General features: G+C 41.1%; 2 protein-coding genes across 3 annotated transcripts in view; both read right to left on the bottom strand.

Annotated features, from left to right (window-relative positions):
- LOC140314691 (glycerophosphodiester phosphodiesterase domain-containing protein 5-like) overlaps nucleotides 1-9,016 on the bottom strand; it is a 51,630-nt gene extending 42,614 nt beyond the window's left edge. The window contains exon 1 of the mRNA XM_072393023.1: nucleotides 8,725-9,016. Within this exon, the coding sequence (XP_072249124.1) occupies nucleotides 8,725-9,016 (292 nt within the window). The remainder of the gene's footprint in view (nucleotides 1-8,724) is intronic.
- pak1 (p21 protein (Cdc42/Rac)-activated kinase 1) overlaps nucleotides 5,527-26,543 on the bottom strand; it is a 60,246-nt gene continuing 39,229 nt past the window's right edge. For both annotated transcript variants that reach the window (XM_072392025.1, XM_072392026.1), the window contains 10 exons: nucleotides 23,376-23,489; nucleotides 19,559-19,790; nucleotides 17,657-17,720; nucleotides 15,930-15,978; nucleotides 15,087-15,199; nucleotides 13,389-13,506; nucleotides 13,007-13,106; nucleotides 11,656-11,852; nucleotides 10,528-10,665; nucleotides 5,527-9,203 (listed from right to left, as the gene is read on the bottom strand). In XM_072392025.1, coding sequence (XP_072248126.1) covers nucleotides 9,117-9,203; nucleotides 10,528-10,665; nucleotides 11,656-11,852; nucleotides 13,007-13,106; nucleotides 13,389-13,506; nucleotides 15,087-15,199; nucleotides 15,930-15,978; nucleotides 17,657-17,720; nucleotides 19,559-19,790; nucleotides 23,376-23,489 — 1,212 coding nt within the window. In that variant the 3' untranslated portion in view covers nucleotides 5,527-9,116. The remainder of the gene's footprint in view (nucleotides 9,204-10,527; nucleotides 10,666-11,655; nucleotides 11,853-13,006; nucleotides 13,107-13,388; nucleotides 13,507-15,086; nucleotides 15,200-15,929; nucleotides 15,979-17,656; nucleotides 17,721-19,558; nucleotides 19,791-23,375; nucleotides 23,490-26,543) is intronic.

Genomic DNA, 26,543 nt, shown 5'->3' with positions numbered 1-26,543 from the left:
CTGCATCGCTCTCCTCGTCTTCGCCCAACCTCCCTCCATCAATGTCATGCAGAGTGTTTGAGGAGCCCATCAGGATCCCTGCTGGCCACACATGCAGCATTAAACAGAAACATAAAAGGCTAAATTAAGTTCTGCTTCCACACTGCGGTGCTCACTGTAATACGATGGGAGGCTCGGTTTCTAATGTTTTGCATTAAACGTCATTGACGGCATCATCTGAATGCTCACAGGTTCAGTTTAATATAAGACCACAAAAAAGTGTATCCTGTCTTCATTTTTCACTTCAGACACTCAATAAAGCAGCTAAATGTTTACATTTGTTCATATTCACAGTTAATAACACGCATTTGGACTCAGATCAGATGCTTTATTGAGACCAACCAAGTCCAAATACTGTAATAAGTTAGTTAAATCAGTGATTTATTAAATATATTTCATGAAGAATGATCCTTGGGAGTCATGGTGAGGAGCGGTTTGAATGATTCATACACTGCAGTAGAAAGTAAATTAAATAGTTTTATAAGACCAGCACTCAGATAAGAGCTCAGAATGTATTTAACCAGAAACAAACTGGAGGTCAAGACATTGAGGAATGAGGACAGAAACCTGGACAACATGTTTATCTACTCATTAAAAGTAACGTCCTCCACTTTCAAACTTAGTTCACTGCGTTTCTTGTCTTTCACAGTTAAAAAGGACGTATTATAGGGGAAAAAACCCACTTTTTTCTGTTCTTGGGAGCATATGTTGGCCTCAAAGAGTGGCGTCAGCATGGCCACCGTGACCAAAGCCTCTTATACATCTCAATAAAACCTCAGAAAATGATGTAAAATGACTAAAAAAGAAGAGGACAAAAAGTTATGTCACCTTTAAACTTTCATCAGTACAACACTTGTTTCCAGAAAAGGCGCTGACTTTTTTTTAAATAATACAAATCTGTGATGTGTTCATTTCATTGAGGCTTTAATTAACAGACACAAGGACTTCTTCGCTCATCAGCTTCGGCATATTTAGAAAATATAAACTAATAGAGAATTTGGTGCCAGAAACAAACTAAAAAACAAGATGTTTGTCCCTGTGCTACAGCAGACCTAAATAATCAATCATTTGGGAGCGGAGGATACCAATAGTTGCAGTTTTTCAGAGGAATCTGTGTCCTGAATCCAAGATTTCAGCTGCTCCGCAGGTTGTTGTCGTCTGATTCTCCTCTTCATGATGCTCCGTACATTTTCACAGGAGACAGATGTGGACTGCAGGCAGGCCAGTCAAACACACTCTGTGTAGGTCTGACATTCTGCTAAAATATCCACGGACAGCTCAGAAAATAAAGGTAGCAAATGTCTCGTCAAAAAACCAACATCCACCTCTGCATCACACACATGACGTCGTTCATGTCATGGACACTGATGCCCCGAACCGTCAGCAGACCTTTTGTTTTTGGTGATGTAACATAACAGCCAACATGCCTCTCTCCTGATTATCTGTTAATTCAATTATTAATCTATTTCAGTGTTACTGGAAACCAATTAAAGTCTGTTAATATCTTCTACTTACACTGAAGCTACAACTGATCAGAGAATTTCCTCTTTTCATTACATAAAGGTTTAAATGATTGAACCAATTCCAGATTGGCTTCTGTTCCTCATCTTTTATAGCAGAGGGTTTGCATTTTCACTGATTTTAATTACTGTAAAGATGTATAAATCCAGCAAAAAATGTTGAGATTAAATTGTCATCAGATCTGACTTGTTAACGCTGAGATTTCTGTTGTATTCTTACATAGTAAAACTGATTCTGTTTGCTGTTCTGATATAATAAAATACTGTAGAAATGAAGTGAATAAACTATTATCTTCAGACCTTCAGAGTTTGATAGTGAAAGAGCTGGAATGAGATAACAATTTCAAGATCACAGCATCATATAAAGAAATTCTGTGACCACATACGGGTTTAAAATGCATTAATGTGCAGAAGTGTGCAGAAACATCACTGAAGCTGTGATATAAACATGTTTACAGCCACACTGTTGGTGGCTGCTTTCCTTCTGGGGACACAAAGTGAGCCCACATCTCATCACTGACTGTATAATGTTGGGTAACTCCTCAGGAAACTCATGTAAACAAATGTGAGGTGATGGGTGTGTATGTTAGAATCAGGAGTTTTCTGCAGTGCTCTTCCTCTGCAGTGGAGACTGTTATGTAACTCTGAGGAATAAAGAGGAGGGGGGGGGGGGGGCTGCTGCACCACAACCAGCACAGACACACAGAGACAGAGACAGTGCACCACATGACAACACTGAAGAATCTGTATCCTCACACACTCAAACATAAGAAAGAGTAGAAAACTGACATCTCGACTCACATTACTGCGTCTTTTAGTGGCCAACACACTCACTCAGACCTGCTTATTCACACACACACACACACACTCAGACCTGCTTATTCACACACACACACACACTCACTCAGACCTGCTTATTCACACACACACACTCACTCAGACCTGCTTATTCACACACACACACACACACACACACACACACAGGGGAGGACATGGTAATCAATCACAGCTGAGAGTTGTGCCTTTGTTACCTCTTCTTTACAAAAAGCACATTCTCCCACCCCCCACCCCCGAGGACGCCGAATGAAGCCACAACATTGAAGATACGACTATAAGAAATGCAAATCACTTAGATTTTCACTTTGTAACTAAAAGCTGATTTCACTCTTGGATATCTGGTCACAATGCTTTTGGTTGGCTGCAGTAGAGGGAAATCATAACGAATTAAACAAAAGCAACGAGAAAAACCACACGACCAAAGTCAGATCTTCTGGTTGTTTTTGTTTTTACACAAATTTATCCATTTCAGCCAAGTTAGAGAACGTTTGGTCCAATATTCCTGCAGATTGTTTTAGATTTAAGCTCCATCTTCACTTTGAACATCAAAAAGGTGAACGGAAACGCCTTTAATGTTGCTATTTTCATTGACTTCGGCCCCATCTGACAACCCTAAACATGAAATTTGTGGCTGAATGAGAACAAATTCTCAAAAGCAAATAATAAAATCTGAAGAAACGTAATCCCATGATGAATAATCACGTTTGCATTGTAGCTGAAATGTACTGACATTGCTTTTTAGCTTGAAACATCATTAGTTGTAGATTCTTAGTCTTGATTTTGAATGTGAGGCTATGAAGATGTTTGTATCACAATATATTTTGGGGGTTTTGACAGAATTCATCTTTCCTCTATAAAATAAACACATCTTTGGTATTTCCAGCCTTTACTATTTATTTTCATTAAAACCCTTTGCTGGTTTTCTGAAGACCTTTTTCCCTTCAGCCTTTTCTGAATCCTCCGGACTTGCTCCTCCTGCTCACATTTAATCATTTTTTTGTCTTCTTACACTCTTTCTCCTCTGCTTTGTTTTCACTTCACTTTTTCACCTTCTGCGTTCTTCGTCCTTGTCACTGATGCGTCACACTACGTCACGCCTCCTCGTTCTGCCACCTCAGCAGAAACCAGCCTCATTATTCTCCATGCTGCACCAGCAGAGCTAAACACATGACTGCATGCATCTGTGGAACAAGAAGACCGACTCCTTTTGTATTTGGGGAACCAGAGAAATCCTGTGTCATCGTTTCTGTCCCAGTTAGAGCTGGTTAGAACAGAATGTGTCTCAGTGTAAACTTATTCAGCTTTAACATGTGTTTGACCTCTGATTCTGACTGATCAGAGGCATTGGGATATTAATTAACCCTTCAAAGGCAGAGATCTAGCAGGAAGTTTGATTATCATTAACATATAAATCCAAATGTAAAGGCTTTAAGACTCATATCAGCATTTTATCATGCATCGTCAGTGAATAACAATTTATAAAAGAAATATAGGTAAAAGAACTTCATATTCAAATGTCTAAGATTGGCAACACATGTGCAAGAACAGTCACACAACTAGTAAAAGCTTTACCCAGATGTTTCTCCAACATGGAGAAACCGAGGACGATTAATATCGAACATAGTCAAAAAATCCTGGGTTATAATTTGCTGCTGAACGTCTCTGTTTCGCACCTCAGAAACCTTTAGAAAAAGTACAAAGACAGGTTGGCTCTGAAAAATGTTAATTATCCACAGAGAGCTGTTTGCTTCTCTGTCTCGGTTGAAACATCATGCAGATTTAAAGAAACAACAGAGAATTAGAGAATTTTTCTGCATTATACATCACCTCCTATCTGCTCACATGGTCTCTCATGTCACCGATACTCAGATAACGTCCAACTTTAAAGGTCATTCCCACCAGATTACCCCACAAATCTCAGCTCAACTAAGACCGAGCTATGGATCATCCCATCTAGTTATTACATTTAACACAATATCAGCGTAAAAACCTCCTCCTCTGCGTTTGTTTCTCACTCATATCACTTTGGGCTTTGAAACATAAGAAAAAAACAGGTTGAATTTTACTCACTATGCCACCAACTGTTGGTACAGACCTCAGTGATCTCTGCTCAGCACATTTAAACCCCTACAGATGGCCCAGAACGGAGCACTGCGTCATTACTCACTGGTGCTGCCTCCATCTAAACTCAGCCACACAGGGTTTGTGCTCCTTCTCAAATACTTTTAATTATAAAGGAAACAAGTCTCCTTTTACCTGTGATCAAAACTCGCACTGCTCAGGATTATTCAAAAAATATTACAAAGCGTTAAACACAATCAAGAAAGCTGGCCTTAATGATCACTTTAAACAGAAATAAATGTGAATATGTGGAACAAAAAGGTCCTCACGTGTAAAGACACGAGGAAGAATCTGATCAGACGCGTTCTGGTGTTTGATCCTTGTGTCTCTGCCAATCTGCAGATCTGAATGCTGCGTTCAGAGCCAGCAGGCCTGAGTTCAGTCAGCTGAAACATTAATGAAAGTTTAACATTATGCAACAGCCTGGACCGAATCCACCGCATGACCACTGGCAGCTCAGCACCGCTTCACACGTGGCGATGCAGTCTCACTTCCACCAGAAGCTCTTTCTCTTCAGGAGTGAGGATGAAAGGGGGGGGGGGCTCAGGAAGCTGGCGAACAGTAATTACTGCGTTTAATTAAGGAGAAAGAAAGAAAAAAAAGGAGGTGAGATATAAATTCACAGCCAGACAGATTAAAGCTAATTTCTTGCCCCGAGTCACACAAAGAGCATTCAGTTTACATAACGGACTTAGAGGAAGGATTTACAGTAAAAATTGTGTTTTAAATAATACAAAAATCCTCATTATTAAACAGTGAGAATCACTGTTCCCAGCTTTGGAAGTGGAATTATGTTGTTGCATATTTACATGACTTATTAGCATCTCAGCTGTAATGTATTAGTCACACAAAGGGCGTGTGAGGATACGTTTGGTATTTTCTCCTGTAGTCTAACGAGCAGCTCTGGCTGTGAAGATTACAGCAGGTTTTCTTTCCTCTGGATAAGGACGGATCGAGGCCTGTTTGGTTCAGTCTACGCAGCAGTTTCCAGAGAAAAACACAGACCAAATTTCCAGTTTTTGTACAGTTTTATTTGTTCATTCTTCAGTTGTTTCAAAAATCAAAATGACTTGTATAAACAGATAAATTATGGCTCTGATATACGAAAGAGCGAAGACTTCATTTGACCTTCTGATTCTGGACTCAAAAGTCTGAATCCCCCTTTAAGCTGCTATGAGAACAGTGTCATGACGACTTGGTCACTTCATACAGTAAAACAATTCATTGTGAGGAACTTATTCTGACATCCAGCAGGGTTTTTAACACATCATCAGGTCGGTACTGTTCTCCAGAAGAGGCTGAATTATCATGCTTGAATGCTAACAGTCGCTGGCCATCTGAAAATGTGACTGCAGGGGGCGCTGTTTGAACTAGTTGTTCCTACTAATGTTATTTGGTCTGTAAACCAGCTGGAAAAAAGGCCAAAAAGCTGACAGTATTAAAACGCTGCATAGTTCAGTTCAGTTTCCAGTTGCAGGATCATCATTTCTGGTTAAATTTTAATGAGCTGCTGCAGCAGCTAGTGTTTTTTCAGGTACCTTTTTCTCACTTTTTAAAAGACTGAACTATAACAGTCTATGAAAGCACACTAGCTGGGGACAACACAAAATATGGGCATTTAAATGTCTCATAACTGAGCTCCAGTGGATGTTTTAGAGCTTACAGACTTTACAAAAATGACAATTTCCCCACAATGTGATTGTGCAACACATTTGCATATGAGATTACCATTAAATGTTAAAAGAGACATATTAGGCTGGTTTAAAGGATATTTAAAAGTACTATTCTTGTGGTTTCCATGCACAGACGGCTCTTACATTGTTTAGTGTTCCTTTCTCATTTGATTCGTGTTAATCACAACCACAAACCACATTCAGAGCAGCGTGATCTGAGAGAAAAAATCTAATGGAAAACTACAGAAGAGCCCTTTAAGTCCAGTCCAGCTCAGTGCCGGGGATTCAGACCAGGACACACAAACACACAGCTGCAACATTTCCAGGCAGTTTCTATCAGTTTCACACCCATCATGGTTATCATCACGGTACACTGATTACTTTTGGGTTTAATTTAGTACTTTTTGCAAACTTATGCCATAAAAATCGTTGGTTGTGCCCCTAAAACAACCCAATAACAACCTTCTGTTGTCTGAAAACGCTGCAGAGTGTCGTTGCCATCAGACTGGTACAAAAGTAGTCTTGCATCTTTGAAACAGTTTAAGGCCAGAGGTACAAAAACTCTACGTAAAAACCATTAAAAAAAAAAAAAGGAGGAAGAAGAGAGAACTAAGAGCAGAAAACAAGCTTTGAGTGGATGTTTTGGAAATGTTTGGTGGGTATTTACATGACGGGTCTTTGTTCATCTGCTGCACAGCGAACATCTGCGGCTCCAAAACAAACACTCAAATCTTTACGTCCAAACTAAAAACATGTGCTGAACTCATTTTCTGGCATTAATCAGTTGTAATAAAAGGAAAAGTCTGTAAACAAAGGCTTAAACAGGGTGTTCTGTTTTATCAATGCGTCTTTTTTTCTCCTTTTTGCACGTAAAATATATACCTTATGTTCAAGGGGCTCCTTGGGATCGCACCTTCCTTCAGGAGGAAAAACAACATCGTACCATCATAGCATTTATTTGACTCATTCATCTGAAAATAGGACTAAGATATCATCTCTCCTATCGTACACAACCGTCCTTCATTAAGCGTCACTACACGTTTCAGCATTTTCACAAGTCATCTATTATTTTTTTGTCTCTATCTTAAAACGTACCGTATAAAAAAAGAGGAATCATGCACATTCTCTCCCTCAAAGTGTTCCGACGAGCCCGCAGACAGAAGTCCCAGAGCCGCCGATGTGGCGAGTTTGGCGGTATGAAACTGACTTATTTCACGAGGTTTTTGTCCGTTAGCAGAACAGTTCTCTGGGTGTTTGTTGTTACTCTGCATTCAGACTTTCTTGTGCAAACTATGCTGATATTTTGGATCTGTGGAAGCGGAAATGTACTATTTATCCATCGTATTAACTTTAAAGGCTACTCTGAGTGTTGCTCTGAAGCTAAAACTCAAACTGCTGCTCACATCAACGACTTAATTTCCTTTTGGGGCGCTCCAGAGTTTAACACTTCGTGTCTGATGTGAAAGATTAAACTCTGAATGGTGAAATAAGAAGAAAAGGTGGCGTTTGACCTGATCTGTTGGGATTAACATGAGCATGGGAGAGTTTGGGCATTCATGAGCTACCAGTACAACACACCTGAATCTCTGATCTGACAGCCAAGTTGCATTGTGGGTAATGCAGGCTTCAGGTTTTAACCTCAAAGACAAATGAAGAACTTCGGGTCTCCTGCATCTATTCTCACCTTTCCAGCCTTCCTGGAACAGCCTGTGTGGGAAACTGCTCACCAGGTGTAGCCTCACCTGGGAGCCCCCACGGTGATTACAGGAAGCCCAGCGTTGAACATTCGGCTCCGATCAGAAACATTTAACCAATATCAGTGCAAAAAGAATCAATAGTGTTCTTTAACCGTCGTACTTAGTCTCCTAAAATGAGTAAAACCCCCAAAATAAAACCGCTGAATTAAAGACGGTAAAACTTAATCAGCAGTACTGTAGGTACAAATATGATGAAGAAATAAAACCCACGATGCATCGTGCGGCTAAAGCAACAGAACCAGATAAACATTATCCAGCTCTAAAGGTTTATCCTTGGGAAAATCATCAAAGCCCACATGAACATTACAGCTTGAAGCCGATTTCACAATTTCATACCAGTATGGAAAGCAGTAATTACTGTGCTCAGCTTGGGAGTAATTTTATGTTATAAGATCTATATTCAGTAAGAAAGCTGAAAAAAAGATGCCAATTTGACCCCGTATGACGCGCCGTACTGTAAGAATAAACCTTTAGGAGAAAGAAAACACGATTCTATCTCCAAACTCAGCCCATCGATGGCTCCGGGCGCGCCAGTGTTTCCTCGTGATAATTAATATCAATGTTTTCAAACTCAGAGCTCACACTGCAGACACGACAAAGTACCAAACCTCTCCCGCTCCACGCCACGACCAGCAGGAAGTAAAACTACAATCAACTGAATTCAAATCCAAACGCTCCCTGTGACAAACACACGCGCAGAAAAGGTGATTTTCTTTAAAAAAAAAAAGTGAAAGGAGTTCAAATGAACAAAAGAATGAAGCTAACAGACACACATACAGCCGTGGGGAGAGAACAACACTGATGCGAGTCTTTGGGCTCTGTTGAGATGCTCCGTCTCCTGCGGCGACAGGTCGGCGCTGCCAATGAGGGCAGCGGTGTCAGCGATGACATCACTCGATCCTTCCTGTCCTGTGGAGTGTTGAAGAAGAAGAAACCGCCCTTCTTTCTCCCTGCGAGGAGGGCAGGTGGGGGGGAGGGAGGGGTCAGAGCTCAGGGTCAAAGTTAAAGGTGACGGGTTGAAGTTACAAAACACACGAAATAGGAGGAGGAGGAGGATGGCTGAAGGCATTCGAAAGGTTTCGCAAACCCAGCCGGCAGCCGTCAACACCTTCCCAGGAGGAATGAGAGACACACGGGGAGAGAAGGAGGAGTAACGAGTGCAAAGACAGCTAGCGGTTGTTCTTGGCGGCCTCCTTGGCTGCCAGGATGAGAGGGGTGAGACTGGAGAGAGGCTTCGCCATCTTCAGAAACTGATGCTGCGAGGGGGGGAGGCGAGATGAGGAAAGATCAGGGGAGAAAAAACGGGGTGGGGGAGGAAGAGGGTGAAAAAAGAGAGCAATATTTATAAATGTAAATTTAATTAAAACAGAATCTTTAAACCTCCTGCAATAAGTTACTTATTGTTCTTTGGATTTAAAAAGAACAACAACCGGTCACGTTGAACCTCTTTTCTCTCAGTTCTTCATATTGTTTTTGTGTGCATGTGAACTTTATTACGTCACCACTCTGAATCTTACAGACATTTTATTGGCTGCTGTCGTTTCTCCGCAGTTCACCTCTGTCTGCTCTCCGGATCTAAAGCAGCGGATCTCTCATTTCATGCGACTGCAGCAGCCTGTTTGTCATCTGTGATCTTTATGATGTGCGGGAGCAGGTAACCTTTAAGGAGTTTATTTAATGCACCTTCTCTTACAATGAACCTTTCAATGATCACTTACATAACTGAGAAACCTTCCTCTGCAACAACATAAAGACCCTCTGAGCTCTGAGTCATTTAACAGCTACACAACTCCACAACTAACTGTCAGATCACAGAAAGTGAACCGCTGCACTAAAAGTCTCATCTGAAAACACCAACATGTAGGTACAGATGTCAGGTATTTAAAACCCTGGACAAGGCTAATGTTTCCGTGTCCATGTGTGACGTGTAACTAAAGACATTTAGGTATTTTACAACAGCATTTCTCATTTATGCCACTTTTTAAAGGAACATATTGTACTTTCAGCTGCTTAAGTGCTCATAGTAAACACAAATTTAATAGCTTACAGATTGAAAATGTACTTAAATATAAGATTTATTCAGTAAAACCTACTTTTATCAGCCAAAGAAATGAAATGCTGCAAACTGTGAACTCATTTTTCAGTCTGACTAACATCATCCTGTGATATTATTACTTTTATCCAAGTAAAGTATCTCATGTTCAGTGAGCCTTAACCTGTTTTCAGGGTAAAAAGTGAATATTTTTACCTTCTTTCTTATGCTTTTTATAATAAATATTCAGTTAAATTTCTTCCTTCTATCACCAGTTTTTAAAATGTACCGTAAAACCAGAAAATCTAACTTCTCAGATGGTTTTTATGTCCCACTTCTAGTCTCCTCAAAGTCTGAGACGTTTGTTTTACGAATAACTTTTAGGTTATAAGCTTTATCAGACAAAACTTTATGTTTTAACGGGTCAAATGTGCAGTTCTCTCTTGTTAGGCTACGATTAGCTTCATAGTATTTTATGTAACTTGGACGTTTTTAATGATGATCTTCTTTTATGTGGGTTTTGGGGATAAAAGCCCACACGGCCGTACCTGCAGCAGCTCTTTAGCCGACCCTCTCTTCTCCACGTCCATCTCCAGGCATCGGTTCAGGAAGTCTCTGAATATTGTCGACAGTTTCTCTGGGTTCTGCAGCTCTGGGGTACCGTTGGTTGCTATGAGATACAGCGCCTAAGACACACAGGAGCAGGTCTATTAAAATCCTTCCCTTTGCTGCCACCCAGTGGTGGTTCTCAGGATAACAGCGGTATCTCCTTCACTATTTCATGTCTCGCCACAATGTTTCAGCCATTCCACTGTTGTTGTTTGTCTAGCTTCAGAATCACTCCCACACAGTCTCTCGTCGAGCTCTGAAAGCAGCCGGGATATTTTTCACTGGCTGTTTGTGCATCTGACACTTTCTTCTATTCTTTATGAGCTGCTCCTCCTCATTACTCTCAGCTACCACTCATTTAGTCAGTTTGCTTGGTGACACGACCAGAGGAGCCCTTTGAATACGCCTCACTTGTTGGGATTTTTATGGTGCACAACCTTTTAGAGCTGGGGCTGCTGGATTTGGGGAAAAAGTCACATGGCGATGATAGAGGTCAGTGTTGAGATATGATAAATAAATGGTGTCATGATTAAACCTGATTGGTTAACTGGGAAAATGCACAAATAGAAAACTGAATTGTTTATTTCTGAACTCAAACATACAACAACTAGAGATGCGACATTTTTAAACTAAATTAAAAACAACACCTTTGCATTACTGAAAACTCGTTGTTTCCTGGGTAGTAAAGTTAAATAGAACAAACAGTTCTGTAACTGTATGTTCGGCTCACAGGTTCAGGTTCGTTCAGACACAATCATCCCACTGCTCTATGACCTGCTGAAAGGCGTTGACGCAGAAGCTTTGATTCTACTCATCTTACACAGCTCCTCCCTCCATTTAGTGTCTGATAGCTTGGAGCCAAAGTATCGCCACATAACAGAGGAATAACCAGTTCATATAACCAGTTCTGTGCTCGGCATCCATCCAAGTCATCCAAGTCATGTGACCATACACGGATAGAATAAACCTCACCTTTTTCAACACTAAAGTACAGAAAAATAATGTCTTATAATGCTCAGAAAAGTGTTCAGTCTCTTCCTCGATCGGTGCCCAGTCCACAAACTCACCCTGAGTGGGTTCTCGTTCAGATACGGCGGCTCCCCCTCCACCATCTCGATTGCCATGATGCCCAGCGACCAGATGTCCACTTTGGGCCCGTAGGCTTTTCGGGTCACGACCTCTGGAGCCATCCAGTACGGAGTCCCAACCATGGTGCTGCGTTTACTTTGCTCCGGAGTGATCTGGGCGCAGAATCCAAAATCAGCTGCAGGGGGGCAGAGAGGACAGGATGAGCCCATTATTCTCAGTATTTAAATTCTACCTTTATTAGGAATCTAAAACCCAACATTCATTTACAATCTGTAAAATTCTGTGATAAATCTCAGCGGTTTAGTCGAGTTTTACGTCTGTGTTGGTGCGGTTCAAATGTAGTCCTTCAAAAGAAATAACACGTCATCATCAGCTTATAAATGTTCATGTGAACTACAACCGACATTGTAGTCCGAAGACAAACAGACGGTGGCTTTATTTTAGAGGAGGGCGAGGGCATCTCTGCTTTTTCTGTTTGCTTCAGGACCTCCAGCTGCACCGGGGCGGTTCAGAGCTGAGGGTGAAGCGTCCGGGATGACGGTCGGCTCTTCTGCGGTTCTCAACCCAAAAGAAGGTGGAACGCTCTCTCCGGATTGGGGACGAGTCTCTGCCTCAGGCGGAGGAGTTAAAGTGTCTGGGTACCTTTATCACGAGTGATGGCAGGTTGGAGCGACCGATTGGGCCTTCGTCAGCGGTAATGAGGGGCGCTGCTCCGGTCCGTCGGGGTGAAGAAGGAACTGAGGTCACGAGATTTGAATAGTGACCGAAAGAACAAGATCACGGATACAGGCGTCTGAAATGGGTTTCCTTCGGAGCGTGGGGGGAGGAGCTCGGAGTAGAGCCGCTGCTCCTCTGCATCGAAAGGAGCTGAGGTGGTTCGGGCATCTGGTTAGGATGCCTCCAAGCCTCCCTTTGGAGGTTTTCTGGGGACATCCTACTGGAAGAAGGCCCCGGGGCAGACCCAGGACACTCTCTATATATGTCCCTTCTGGCCTGGGAACACCTCGGGATCCCCAGGAGGAGCTGGAGAGTGTCGCTGGGGAGACGGATGTCTGGGTTTCTCTCCTGAACCTGTTGCCTCCGAAATCTGACCTCAGATAAGCGAAAACAGATGGACTAACAGAAAAAAGATGCCGATCCTGATACCTTACATCTAGCAATAAAAGCAGTTCATCGTATTGAGAGAACTTATCTGTTAAATCTTTAAAATAAGCAAGATTTGTTTATACAACAGCAGATTAAGTAGCTGTAATAAGGCATAAAAAAGAACTAAAATACATAATACAAAGGATTAAAAGAATTAATTGAGGTTAGCTGTGGAGGACTGACTGAGCTTGACGGAGCCGTCCATGCCCAGCAGGATGTTGTCGCTCTTGATGTCTCGATGGATGACCTGGTTTGAGTGGAGGAACTCTAACGCCTGCAGACACTGGAGAGAAAAAAGCAGAAAAACATGTCAGAATAGCATGAAAAATGTCACTTTGGAACCTGAAATTATACCAGAAAGCTCAGCTTCTTGTTAAGGATTTTGCTCCACATAGAAAACAAAAAGATGGCGAACATAGTGGCAGTGATATGATACCATAGCAACCGGCCTCCTTTAAATAAAAACAAACATTTTAAACATCCCATTAAGGTCTGAGTTGTCTTCAGTTAAACCTTTAGACATCCTGCAGCTCCTGGGAATGAGATGATCTCACAGTGGGCTTACCTCTCTGCACACAGCAGCTATCTGAGCTTCATCCATGCAGGTTTCTGTCACAACATCAGTCAAAGAACCTCCGGCCAGGTACTCCATCACCACCCAGAGCTCATCACCCACCAGGTAACTGTGGCAAACAACAAATGTGGGCGTAGTTACGATACAATCAGTATTTCAATGACACTCAGTGGAGCACCGAGGAAATAAATTGGCTGAATATTCCTTTAAAGTAATCACCACGAGTAAAGTTTAGTCTGTTTAGTCATTTTACGATCAAACAATAATATATATAATTATATAATAATACATTAAATTTCAGAGGTCAAGTTTGTGGCTTCAAACTGTTCTATTCATGAGATTAAAACTCAAAATTTTATCAAATTGATCAACTGACTGGTTGAAAACTCAACTTACTGATTGTAGAAAGTTAAAAAAGCTGAAATATTCTGTTTTTTTACTTTATATTCTTTGGGTTTGCTGCTTCATTTCCCATCAAATCCCTATAAAGTCAAAGTGAATGAACTGACTATGAAATAGATGAATGAACCTGACCTTAAACCACTTCTTCCAGTGATCTACGTTAATGTTTTTCTGTCCCTAAAAGGCGGCTGACAAACATGAACAAACGTGTGAACAGATTTATGTCCGTGGGGGAAAAGTACACAAAAACACACTCGGTAAATCAGTGACATGGAGAAGTTGTTTCCATGGAGATGACAGCATTAACTGCAGTTTTCCAAGTTCACCTCAATGTCTCCAAAGACAGGCAGGTAACTACGGTAACCAGAAACACACACACACACGTCGACACTGATCTTTTATTCTTGTTCGGCCTTGATCAGCTCAGTGGAGTTTCAACCGTCGTCAGGAATATTCAAAGGAACATTTGGGAGCCGATTGTCTCCGTTTTATTACGTCGCCACTGAAGCCGCCTCAGCAGATCACAAAGAGGGAAAATGTCAGAGATGAAAGAACAAACAGATGATTCATTGTGTTTTTTCTCTGCTTGTCAACAATATAACGAGAGCTGAAACGATTCCTCGAGTAACTCGATTCCAAAAACTACTCGGTGTAATCCATGCAAACGTGCTGAGCTCAGCCCTGTTTGCATGTCGCATTTTAATGGAAATCAGAGGGCTTTTTACGCTTAAAATACAGTTTAACTGTGCGTTTATCGTGGCTGCATCATGAATCCTGCGTTCGTCTGGTGCGTCAGTTTGTGCGTCCTCAGAAATTAACCTTACTTATGCCAGCTGCAATATGCTGGTGTCTGGTGGGGGGGTGGAAGCTTGCTTTCGACATTTTGATGTTCTGTATAGTCTATTTCTCGCTCCATGGTCGGTTTAGGAGCCTCGCGTACCATCTGTCGCTGTCATGATCTTAGGATCCATAAAATGCTAACCCCCCCCCCATGTTTACATCTTATCAGAGAGCTTCTGCGTACTTTCTGTAAACCCCGTGGTGCGCCCCCTTGTGGAATCCTCCGGTAACAGGCGTCCCACACAGGAGGTATGTGAGCGGTTACGTTGAAAACGGAGACGGTTGCTCTGGTGAACGCGAGTTAAATAGATCTGAGGTTTCAGAGCTTTTTTCACCCAGTTCTGATGCACCCAAAACAGAAGTCTGAATGCCCTAAATGTCATTTGCTCTCACAGTTGTGTTAAATTTACCTTCTGTGAGCATAAAAACCCAGATGTGTGTGCTCACCTGTCCAGGTAGTTGACTATGTTTGGGTTCTTGTTTTCCCTCATCACCAGAATCTCATTGATGATGAGTTCTTTCTTCGGCTGCTGCTGCAGGTTCATCTGTTTGATGGCAACCTGAGAGAAAGATGAGGTATATAGAACATGTGGAGCAGGTGAGACGGAAAACGTTAAGAAAATGAGGACAGAGGAGTGTTGAGAAGGCTGATTGGAGCGGAAATATCTAAATGCTCAGTCAGTAAAAGGTTTTTAGGCAGCAAAGAGATGATAAAAACTGAGCATACAGACTAATCCTGAGAGTGAAAGTGAGGAGCCTGACAGATTGGATTCTCTCTTTTTAACCTGGAAGTCCCAGTAAATGAAACAAGAGTAAAACTCGAGTTACTGCCACAACGTCATCATTGTGTGAACTCTGGATGAACTCTTTGCTTTTTTCCATTCAGTCTCGTCTTTGCTTACTTTTAAATGACACCCCGAGTCCATAAAACATCCAATAAAATCACACTTTGCTCTTCAGTGACTTTAAAACAGGCTGACAGTTCCAGCTTTATATACCAACCCTTTATTTATTTAAACCCTGAAGTCTGAAACATCACTTTATGCTTTTATATGAATGACACAGTTCTTTGTCTCATGTTTTCCTCTTTGATGTCAATATCTAATCAATCAATGCATCTTTACTCCAGAGGAAACAGACTTTTATGCTTTCCTGATAAAAAGAAGTTAAATAAATGGTGGTCAGTCAGAAAAATAACAATAGTTGTTAAACATTGTTATGATTATTCAGCTCGTATGAAATAAAATGTGAGCTGAAGGAGAAAATCTGAGGATGATTGAGGAAACCCACCTCCTGTCCTGTAGCGATGTCTATAGCTGTGTAAACCGTACCAGAGGCCCTGAAAACAGACGACAAGAAAGCTCAAGTTAAACACGGTGAAGAGATTATTTATCAGTGTTTTACTTTGGAAAGATCCTCTTGATGCCTATACAAAGTCCTTTTCGGGGGAAATAAAGTATTTTTTTCTAGGGCTGGACACATTAACGTGTTATTTTTGCTTTAACAAATTAATTAATTATCGCCGACAATTATTTGTCTCCCATTAACGCAGTTTTTATTATTTATTATTTTTATTGTAAATTGCTCACTGGCTTTTATTTTGAAAAAGTCCATCGTGAGCGAGCCTAGTGTGTTGTTTACTGCTGCGGCTCACAGGAAACAGTCAGAACAGAAAAGAATAGCGGATGAAGCGGGATAAACAAACATGGTTATTTATAAGTTATTTATATAATAATAATTTAGTTAAAGTTATTTATAAGCACTGCGACGCTGAATTGTCTCATAACCGGAGTACTTCGATCATATGACTGTACAGTTCCAATAAAAATGCTACTTTTGAATTAATTTCAAGTTCAGCAATGCGATTAATCGTGATTAATCACAGGAAATCATGCGATTAATGTGATTAAAGAATTTAATATTTGCCCAGCACTAATCTTTTCTAATTAATTTTCATTGATGCAACATTTGGAGGTTTTCATGTACTTAAACAGTAAAGTTTCCTAAAAAAAATGTGCAAAATAAGTACATGAAACTGGCTCTTAAACTTAAATTTTCTTTAACCTTTCAGTCTTTATCAAAAACCATACGGTGCCCGACACACATCCATGTATATTAAATCATCTTTAGGATGAAAAATGTTCAGCTTTTAAAGTCCTCGTGAATCTAAATCCTTCTGGATTTATATTGTTCTGACATCTGACGTAAAAATTCACTATAGATACTGTGTGTGTGTAAAGTAAAGTGAAACACGACATTGAAATAACTCACAGGTATTATTAATAAGCACTACATTGAGTTAATTAAGATTAAGAACAGATAAAAGCCCCGGTGCTGGCTGAAGAAGCCGGGTGCAGCCCGAGAACACAAATGACACTATTAGGGGGATGCTGGCCGAGAGTCAAAGCAGCAGCTTGGAAGGATTGAGTGTGACACCATTGTTTCAGGGCAGAAAAGAGATTTCTATTCTTAAAGAAAAGGTGTTGACAAAAGCTATAAATTTCATAGGGGGACTGAAAATGATGTCCTGCACAGTACAACTGTAACATCAGCTCATTTTCACAGGGAGGACTCTGTTTTACTGCCTTTTCCTGAATGAACTCTACTCATCTCCAGTGATTTTTGTTGGTCTCCGGTAACTTTGAAGGTGTTTTTCTTGAGTCTAAGTCCTGGACTTTTTATTTTCCATCACATCCCGAAGGCGACTTTGTATCACTGCGCTTTTGACTCCCCGAATGACTCAGTGACATGAGGAATAAATCTGGATATTTAAGCATTTTCAGTGAAAGACGAAGCTTTCTTCTTCTTTGTTTCTTTTAGCAGAGAGCATAGTTTTTCAGAGTGTGTTCAGTCAGAGGCTTCTTCAACATAACAGGCACGATTGGCTTCTTTATAAGAACTGTTATTGTTACTGTTACTGTTATTGAATAAAGCATCATTACATTATTAAAAATATTAGTTTTTGTGGGATGTTTGTAGATAAGATGAAGCAACATTTACACAATAAACAAACTTACCCTTGTCCAATTTTCTCAAAGCGAGTATATTTCTTCTTGGGGTCTCCCACACTAACAATTGTCCCTAAACAAAGGGGGGGGATAAATAGGGTTAAAAAGGGATAAAAAGTCATGTAATGTCCAAACAAAACAACCAGAAACTTAAAGTATCACAAGCTCCAAAAGAGCCAGACAAAGGAAACCACGCTTTGTAACGCACTGCAGAAAGGTTTTTATATGTTTACAGTGATGCTAAATTTGATTGGATAGAAGAGTCTTTCTATCAATCGGAAGTCTGCTCTACATTACATTCGTCACATGTAGGTCAATGCAGCATGCAGACGGGAGAGAGAACAGAGAAGAAGAAGGAGGAACAACTGAGAGAACAGATGGAAAGAAAGGACGAGGCATAAACCGGTCAGAATCAAGCTGTAGATGGAAAGAAACTGTTAATTAAGGGTGAAGAAAGAGAACAAAATAAAATAAAATAAAGAAATAAACACCACAAAAGTCAGACAGACTGACAGAAGCTCTGTCAGCAGTTCAGATATCAGAGTCCTCAGCAGGAAAGTGATTATAGGACCAAAACTGGAGTGACTTTAACCGCAGGAGACAAGGAGAAAACGACCAATCAGACATGAGGATTGGACAAAAGGGGGCGGGGCAGAGGCTGTCAGGTCCTCAATCACAGATGCAGTATCCTGGTCTTACCAGCAGAGGGAGACCTGAGCACATCTGGACAGGCGTGGGGCATGATTTAAGAAATATACAAGCTTTTATTCATAGAAGAAGACACCAAAACACATTTCATCAGCAGAAGGAAGTGTTTCCCTTTCTTGTTTTAATTTGGAGTGTTCGGGACAATAAAAAACTATAAAAACACCATAATTGTTGACTTTTAAAGAGTTCAACCTACGCTGCGCAGTGGTTTTCAAACCAGAGGTCGGTTTGAACTATGATTTATCAAAGGAGATATTTCTAAACTTTTTAAAATAGCATACAAAAGATGAGACATACACTTACAAAGTCTATGAAAACATTCAGTACACTGTGGAGCACCTTTCTTAGTTAATGTAAAAAGATTTATTTAGATTTCCTTCCTCTGCTGGAGGATAGATGCATCATGTTCTGCTCATGTAAGAGGATGAGCACATATACATCATATATAACCTTTAAACTATTGAAGAGGACTACTGACATCTGATCCGTGAAAATAAAAGGTTTTTTTGTGACACTGATGGCATTGTTTTTAATTTCATGTTAACTTGTGATCCTTTCGTATATGTGTTTATATTGCTGTAACAGCTTAATCTCGACAGTCTTTATGTCCTGGTTAGATAAAGTTTTATTAACAATAATAACTTCCTGTTGCGTTTTGTTTTTCAGAATGAATGGTTAACCTTTGCTTGTTCAATAAAACTAGTCTTATATCAGTGTTCGTATGCAATAAATTTGGAAGATTTCATTTAATTTAAGACTCTTTTTCCTCTACAATTGTTCTATGGTTGTCATGTTCTGATATCATGTACTGAAACATCTTCCCCATCAATCCTTTTACTCACTAAAACACTTACTGCTCTTAATGCTGATAATGCAGCAGGCCCAACATCTAATGTGGATCTTATTTTAGTTGCATTATGCGCCGTTATCTCACACACTTGCTTTTTTTAAACCATAATAAATCTTAAAGAACAGAGAGAATATGCTGAATCCAGCAGCAACTTGACTGGAGCCTAAAATAAAAAGTGAGCTCTCTGAGGGAAACTGTGTGCAGACAGAGTGATGAAACAATCTGTCAAGAGGCTAAAATGAGCCGGTGGGCGCTCTGCCTTCGCTCTGCAGCAGGTAAAGACAGCATCAGAATTGTGTTTTCTGTTGGAATCATTTCACCATGAGCCCCCCCCCCGTGTAAATGACACTTACGTAGTTTCTCCAGGATCTCCTCGTCTGACATCTTCTTCTTCCTGGTTTTGTCTTGTGAGTGGGGCACAGACGGACCAGGGGCGGGGCTTGCGCTGGGGGGGCTGCTGGGAGCCGCCTCTGCAGGCGGGGCAGGGGTGACGGCGGCAGCTGCGGCGGTCGGAGGGGAGATGGGGGAGGTGGCTGCATCTTTGGTCAGAGGAGGAAGGGGTTCTATAACTGAGCGAGTGTATATCTGAAACATTAAAGAGGTTAAATATGGGAATTAAAGTGTGACAAAATAAACAATAAAACATCCTTAAACAACAATATTTTGGATTATGACAGTTTCAGTCCTCCAGAAGTAGCAGCTTCTCCAGAAAAAAACACTAAAGAACACAACAAAGAGTCAGAGGATTCATCTAATATTTAATCTAATCCGCCGGGAGGAAAGCCCAATCCACAAAGAGCCACGGTACTAACGTCCCGGTACCAGACACACCTGAACACCCTCAGGTGTTCTGATAAGTTTTAATCATGGTGTAATGAATACAACCAAGAATAAGTGCATGTACACTTAAAACAGTAAAATAAAGCCTAATAATCACTAATTATACCAATAATGATAATAAATGTTCTGTTCCAGGTTTTTGGCACCAAGTTCAAACATCTCATCTTTGTATGGGATTTGCCAATTAGATTAATTTGTGAACAGCATGAAAATACACGTTTATCTACAAACTAATAAAAAGTTGGAGCTGAACAATTTAACAGGCTGTGGGAACACTTGTAAAAGTCACCGAAGTGCAACGTAACTGTGAGACGTTTGAGGTCCGTTCAGCTTTCAGAGGATGGAAAGAAAAAAGGAAAAGATCAACAACAAGAGTTGTGTGTGTGCATGTGTGTGTGTGCATGTGTGTGCGTGCATGTGTGTGCGTGCATGTGTGTGCGTGCATGTGTGTGCGTGCATGTGTGTGCGTGCATGTGTGTGCGTGCATGTGTGTGCGTGTGTGTGTGTGCATGTGTGCGATGGTGGGAGTCAGGTGCACTGAAGTCATCACTGTGGAAACTGTAGCGGCGCCATGGAAGCAGCCTCTCAACCGCCAGCCTGTCTGAGAGAAGGGCAACCGTGTCTGTGTGTGTGTGTGTGTGTGTGTGTGTGTGTGTGTGTGTGTCTGTGCGTGTGCGTGTGTGAGTGTGTGTGTGTGTGTGTGTGTGTGTGTGTGTGTGTGTGTGTGTGTGTGTGTGTCTGTGTGTGTGTGTGTGTGTGTGTGTGTGTGTGTGTGTGTCTCTGGAAGGATTGACGGTATAAAGTCGAGACGAGCAGTTAGTTTATCACCAACATCGGTTTGATGAGGTTTAACAGAATCCTTTCAAATGAAGACTGTGATTCATTTTATATCCACGAAAACCTGTTACTACGTGAAAATAAGAAGGGTTGTGACGTCATTACCTTAGAGGGCACGGTTTATCTCTGAATAGGTCGTGAAAAGGTCGCCCTGCTCCGTAACACCAACAGTAGCTCAGAAAGCAAACATGGCAGCTGATATAATACCCAGGTGGAGGATATTATATCAGCTGCACTCTGCAGTTTATACCGTTAGTCGTCATTAGATCCTTCATGCTGGACCTTTACCGGTTCAGCCTCAGGGGTCTTCAGGGGTCTTCAGGGGTTCGAGTCTCAGTATTTCTCTAAAACATCTTGGTATCACACATGCTAACACATGTGAGACGTCATTAGAGCCGGAACAAACTGGATAACCATAAAGAATTTGACTTTCTTCTCTTGTTCGTATGTGATTACACTGGAGGCCAGAAGACTTTAGAGTGTTTTTAAAAGAAAAAAAGAGAAAATTCCTCTTAACGTCACTTTGTTACAGAAGATTAACGAAGGCAGGTTCTGTGACTGTGACCATTGGTCCGACCTGTGCTGCAGCAAATCAAGAAGGAATGTAGCCTAATGTTGTGGATGGGAAGCTAAAAAGGACAAAGAAAAGTGTCTTTTGAGTCACGGGTTCATCTTCAAAACCCTGCCAGATGGTTCTCCTGACAACGCCAAAGTTATCGCTGTTACTGTCGATGTGAACTACGGCGAGTTTTAAATATCACTTTAAAGCAAAAAGATTATTGGAACATGTGTTCTTCTGCTGTTCTTTCAACAGTTTTCAGCATATCTTCCTTGAGAATACGGTTCATAACGTTCTGGACAGTATTTATCAGGACATTTAGATTTGTTCTGCTAAAGCAAGCATATTTGTCTGCTCTTATATTGATAAGCTTATTAAAAATATTGCTTTAAGGTGCATTTAGAACATATAGTAAAAGTGAGATTGTGATTAATCGTGAGTTAACTATGGACAATTGTGCGATTAATCGCGATTAAACTACATGGATTTTCTGCACACTTTTTAAAAGATGCGATGGATAGTTTTTTTTTTAAGCATTTCCTTACATTTATATGTTATATATGAAATATTTCTCAAAGATGGATATCTGAAAGGGTTTGTTTTATAGTTTTATAGTTAGTTTTGTTAGTCTTTTTCTTTTAAATTCAACTCTTAACTTTCATGTACAGGTTAATGAGACGCATCACTGGACTGTCACAGAAATTTTAAATATTTTCCATGTGCGTCTAATAAACTGCCGCCTGGGCGTTAATTAGTCCTTGAAGAGAAATGGGCAGCGTTAGCTCTGATCTTTCATCAACTCTGTTGTCACATTAGGAGGAAAGTGTGTGAACAGAACAGAGCATTTCTTTGAGAAAGTGTTTCTAAATAAAAAACCTGAACTCACCCTCATTGTCCAACACTGAAGTCTTTGTGGTCGTATTAGAGAGTTGAAATGAGGCAGGCGACGGCTCCATTTAAAAATTAATGGCTGTGAGAAATTAACGATAACTGCTGGACATCAGTAGACGACTCATCTGGCTCAGAGCAGAACAGTTACAACACGCCGTGTCTTTGGCTAATAAACTTTACAATCCAACGCCATGTAATAAGTTCTTCTGCATGCTGTTGATTTCTAAAGTTAAGACCAGCTCACAACTTCTCTACTTTTCCTGAATCTCTGCTATAAAAGCAGTGAATATATCCTGCAAACAAACAGTTTATTGTAAGTGAAGCTGAGTGGAGAAGCTGCAAACATTCACACAGCATTTCTGTACAAACTACTGAGGTGTAATTTGCTCTCACTCCAGTCATTTGATGCCGTCTCTCTCATCTGTTGTCAAAATAGAAATATATAAAGTTACACTGATCGATCGGTGTACAGGAGCTGGTTTGGAAACAGCTATAAGCAGGATGACACCACATGACCTCCATCTTACGTAATATCAGAGTCCATTACAGGTAAATAGATGAAAATATAATGACGAACTATGCTCGTTTTACCGTGAAAAGCCTCGTTCTGTTGGTTAAACTTTAAACAGGGAAGGTGAAGAAGAAAAATCTGTTCCTCAGAACTGATTTTTATTTGACTCATTTTAATCACAGAGATCGTCTGCAGCTTTTCGTCTCAGATTTTAAAAGAAAAACTCACAATAAAACTGACATTTGAACTCTTTTCATGGTTTATGTACAAACTTATGAGACATTTTACTTCAGCTCAACTTTAACTCGTGTGAAAAAAAACATTTTAACGCTGCATTTATTCTATATATTTAAACTCTTTCTTTAAAAAAAGATACAAAGTCTTAAATAGTAGCGAGTTTATCATGATGGATGCGGCGGCCTTGTGAACTGTTAGCAGTTAACCCACAACAGCGAGGACATTCCTTAAAGTATATAAAATAGAAAAGAGGACTAAAGAGGGATAAAAAAAAGACATCTGAGAGTATTCTTACTGATTTGGTGTGTTCTGGACGGGGAGCGACCACCGGCGGGGGCTCTGCCTCGTCTTCGTCTTCATCCTCAGATACGGTTGCTATGACGGGCGTCTCCGACACAGCCTTGGAGCTCTGCATGATGTCACAGGGGGGGAGAGGGCGGAGCCTCAGTGACATTATCGTTACATGAGCTATCATCGATACCAGACCCATCATTGCTTCACTGCTGTTTCCTCTATCGCTTCATAATCTCATCACGCAGACTTCCCCCTGCTCGTCTTTAGCTCTTCTTCTCTTGTTTGATTTCACTCTGAATATAACCTCGCTCTCTGTCTTTCCACCTTTTCCCTTTCCTTTCTCTCATCCTGCTCTCCTCATCACTTCTGGTCCCTGAAAGCTCCGGCCAGGTATGGCTATCGGTGCCACAAGTCACAAATCCTTCCTCTTCTCTGTCTCTCTGTGATGCTCTGACGCTCGGCCGGTGGCCAAAGCTGCAGAGACAGTGAAATGGTGGAAGAAGGAAAAGATGCTGATTCACAATGCAGAGAGGGGAAGAGCGAGGAGTGCCTCCTTCTCTTTATTCTCACCTCCATCGTTGGGTTTAAAGGCATCTTTTACATGACATTTACACTGCGGGAAAAAGAATCGAGCATAGTTACCACACAAGTAATTCCACCAGTTAAAAAGTGGACCCTGTACTGTCCAATCAAATAATGCACACATGTATCCTTTTATGATACTACAACAATATCTCTGGACACAAACCTCTATCTAAGAGGTCATATTGAGCTTTTGGGGGTTTTCCCCACACTTTGAGGGTGTTATGTAGCTTTTTGTGTGCGTAGATGGTCTGAAAAACTGCTAATGAGTGGTCCGAAATGCTCAGTTTGATGCCCAGGCTTTATCTAAAAAAAAAAATATGATCTTATGCTTGCTTTGTAGCCGTGGAGCAGCTGCCTTTCACTCCACTAATTTCAGATTAATCAGTTGACCTTTAAGAACAAATTTGACCTTTTGGGAGAAGAAAAAATAAAGATGAAACGCACAGTGTGAAGAAAACGTGTTTGTGAACTTTAAAGAAAGCCGACTCCTATCTGTTAGACTCGAGGTAAAGTAATAAAAATGATTTAAATGAGCATCCAGAGGAAAACTACAGCAACAACAGTTTGCATCCGCAGAAAGAAACAAAATGACAGAAAAAGGCCAAAACAAGAGTAAAGAATATTGGTACTTTTGGGCAGTAAAGGACAGAAATCCGACTCTGGACTGGTTAGTAAAAAACCTGTTTTAATAACGCTGTGGCTGTAGCTCTTTGTGCAGCTTTAACTTTTCACAGCTGATTCCTCAGTGCAGACTTGCTGCATGTTAGCACACATTGATGCGGTGCTGAGCGGCTTCTGTTTGGTGAATTACCAAAGAGGAACAGCTATGATGCTGTAGCTGTGCCAAAAATTACTGTCCCTTGTAGGACCAAATCTACAAATTTATCTTGAGATTAAAGTCAGTTTTTTGAATAAATAAATAACAAAGCTCCACTTTTTTCTTGTTATTTTGTCTATCTGATATGAGTTTTTATTAATTAATGTACTTTAACATCAAGGGAAAACAATTCGTTAGACTTTAAAAACATAAATCAACCAAAATAATAAAATATAACGGTCGGAATTTAAACATAAAACCAGCCAAATTAATGTCAGTCATTTCATGATTTTATATCTTTGTAACTGCGGAAACTACCAGGACCCCTGCTGTTTAACATCAGCCACGCAAACACCAACAAATCCAGAGAAACAGCATCACTAAGTGTTGCTACTGATGTAGAAAACACAACATAAATGTGTTATTTAAGCAGAAAAAATGCAAAAAGCTAATAAGAATATTGTTTTCTGTTGACAATTTGATTTCCTGTTTGCTTCTGTTAAATAAATACATCTTTAAATTAACATTATAGCCATTTATATAAAAGTTATGGCCCATGAAACGAAAAAATAATGCTAATTTATTGTTAATTTTAAAGATTAAAGAAGAGAGTTTTTTCCCTCAACCTACTCTGGGTGCTTCTGTTTGTTTGTTGGTGGGTAACAGGGTGGGAAACAGGGTGGGAAACAGAGTGAGAAACAGGGTGGGAAACAGGGTGGGAAACAGGGTGGGAAACAGGGTGGGAAACAGGGTGGGAAACAGGGTGGGAAACAGGGTGGGAAACAGAGTGGGAAACAGAGTGGGAAACAGAGTGGGTAACAGAGTGGGTAACAGAGTGGGAAACAGAGTGGGAAACAGAGTGGGAAACAGAGTGGGTAACAGAGTGGGTAACAGAGTGGGTAACAGGGTGGGTAACAGGGTGGGAAACAGGGTGGGAAACAGGGTGGGAAACAGGGTGGGTAACAGGGTGGGTAACAGGGTGGGTAACAGGGTGGGTAACAGAGTGGGAAACAGGGTGGGTAACAGAGTGAGAAACAGGGTGGGAAACAGGGTGGGTAACAGGGTGGGTAACAGGGTGGGTAACAGGGTGGGTAACAGGGTGGGTAACAGGGTGGGTAACAGAGTGAGAAACAGGGTGGGAAACAGGGTGGGTAACAGGGTGGGTAACAGGGTGGGTAACAGGGTGGGTAACAGAGTGAGAAACAGGGTGGGAAACAGGGTGGGTAACAGGGTGGGTAACAGGGTGGGTAACAGAGTGGGTAACAGAGTGGGTAACAGAGTGGGTAACAGAGTGGGAAACAGGGTGGGAAACAGGGTGGGAAACAGGGTGGGAAACAGGGTGGGTAACAGAGTGAGAAACAGGGTGGGTAACAGAGTGAGAAACAGGGTGGGTAACAGAGTGAGAAACAGGGTGGGTAACAGAGTGGGAAACAGGGTGGGAAACAGGGTGGGAAACAGAGTGAGAAACAGGGTGGGTAACAGAGTGAGAAACAGGGTGGGTAACAGAGTGAGAAACAGGGTGGGTAACAGAGTGAGAAACAGGGTGGGTAACAGAGTGGGTAACAGGGTGGGAAACAGGGTGGGAAACAGGGTGGGAAACAGGGTGGGAAACAGGGTGGGAAACAGGGTGGGTAACAGGGTGGGTAACAGGGTGGGTAACAGGGTGGGTAACAGAGTGAGAAACAGGGTGGGAAACAGGGTGGGTAACAGGGTGGGTAACAGGGTGGGTAACAGGGTGGGTAACAGGGTGGGTAACAGGGTGGGTAA

This window comes from Leuresthes tenuis, unplaced genomic scaffold, assembly GCF_036924035.1.
Source record: "Leuresthes tenuis unplaced genomic scaffold, fLeuTen1.0.hap1 SCAF_9, whole genome shotgun sequence".
Classification (NCBI taxonomy): domain Eukaryota; kingdom Metazoa; phylum Chordata; class Actinopteri; order Atheriniformes; family Atherinopsidae; genus Leuresthes; species Leuresthes tenuis.
The sequence above is the reverse complement of the archived record's forward strand: the minus strand, read 5'-3'. Positions and strand labels throughout refer to the sequence as shown.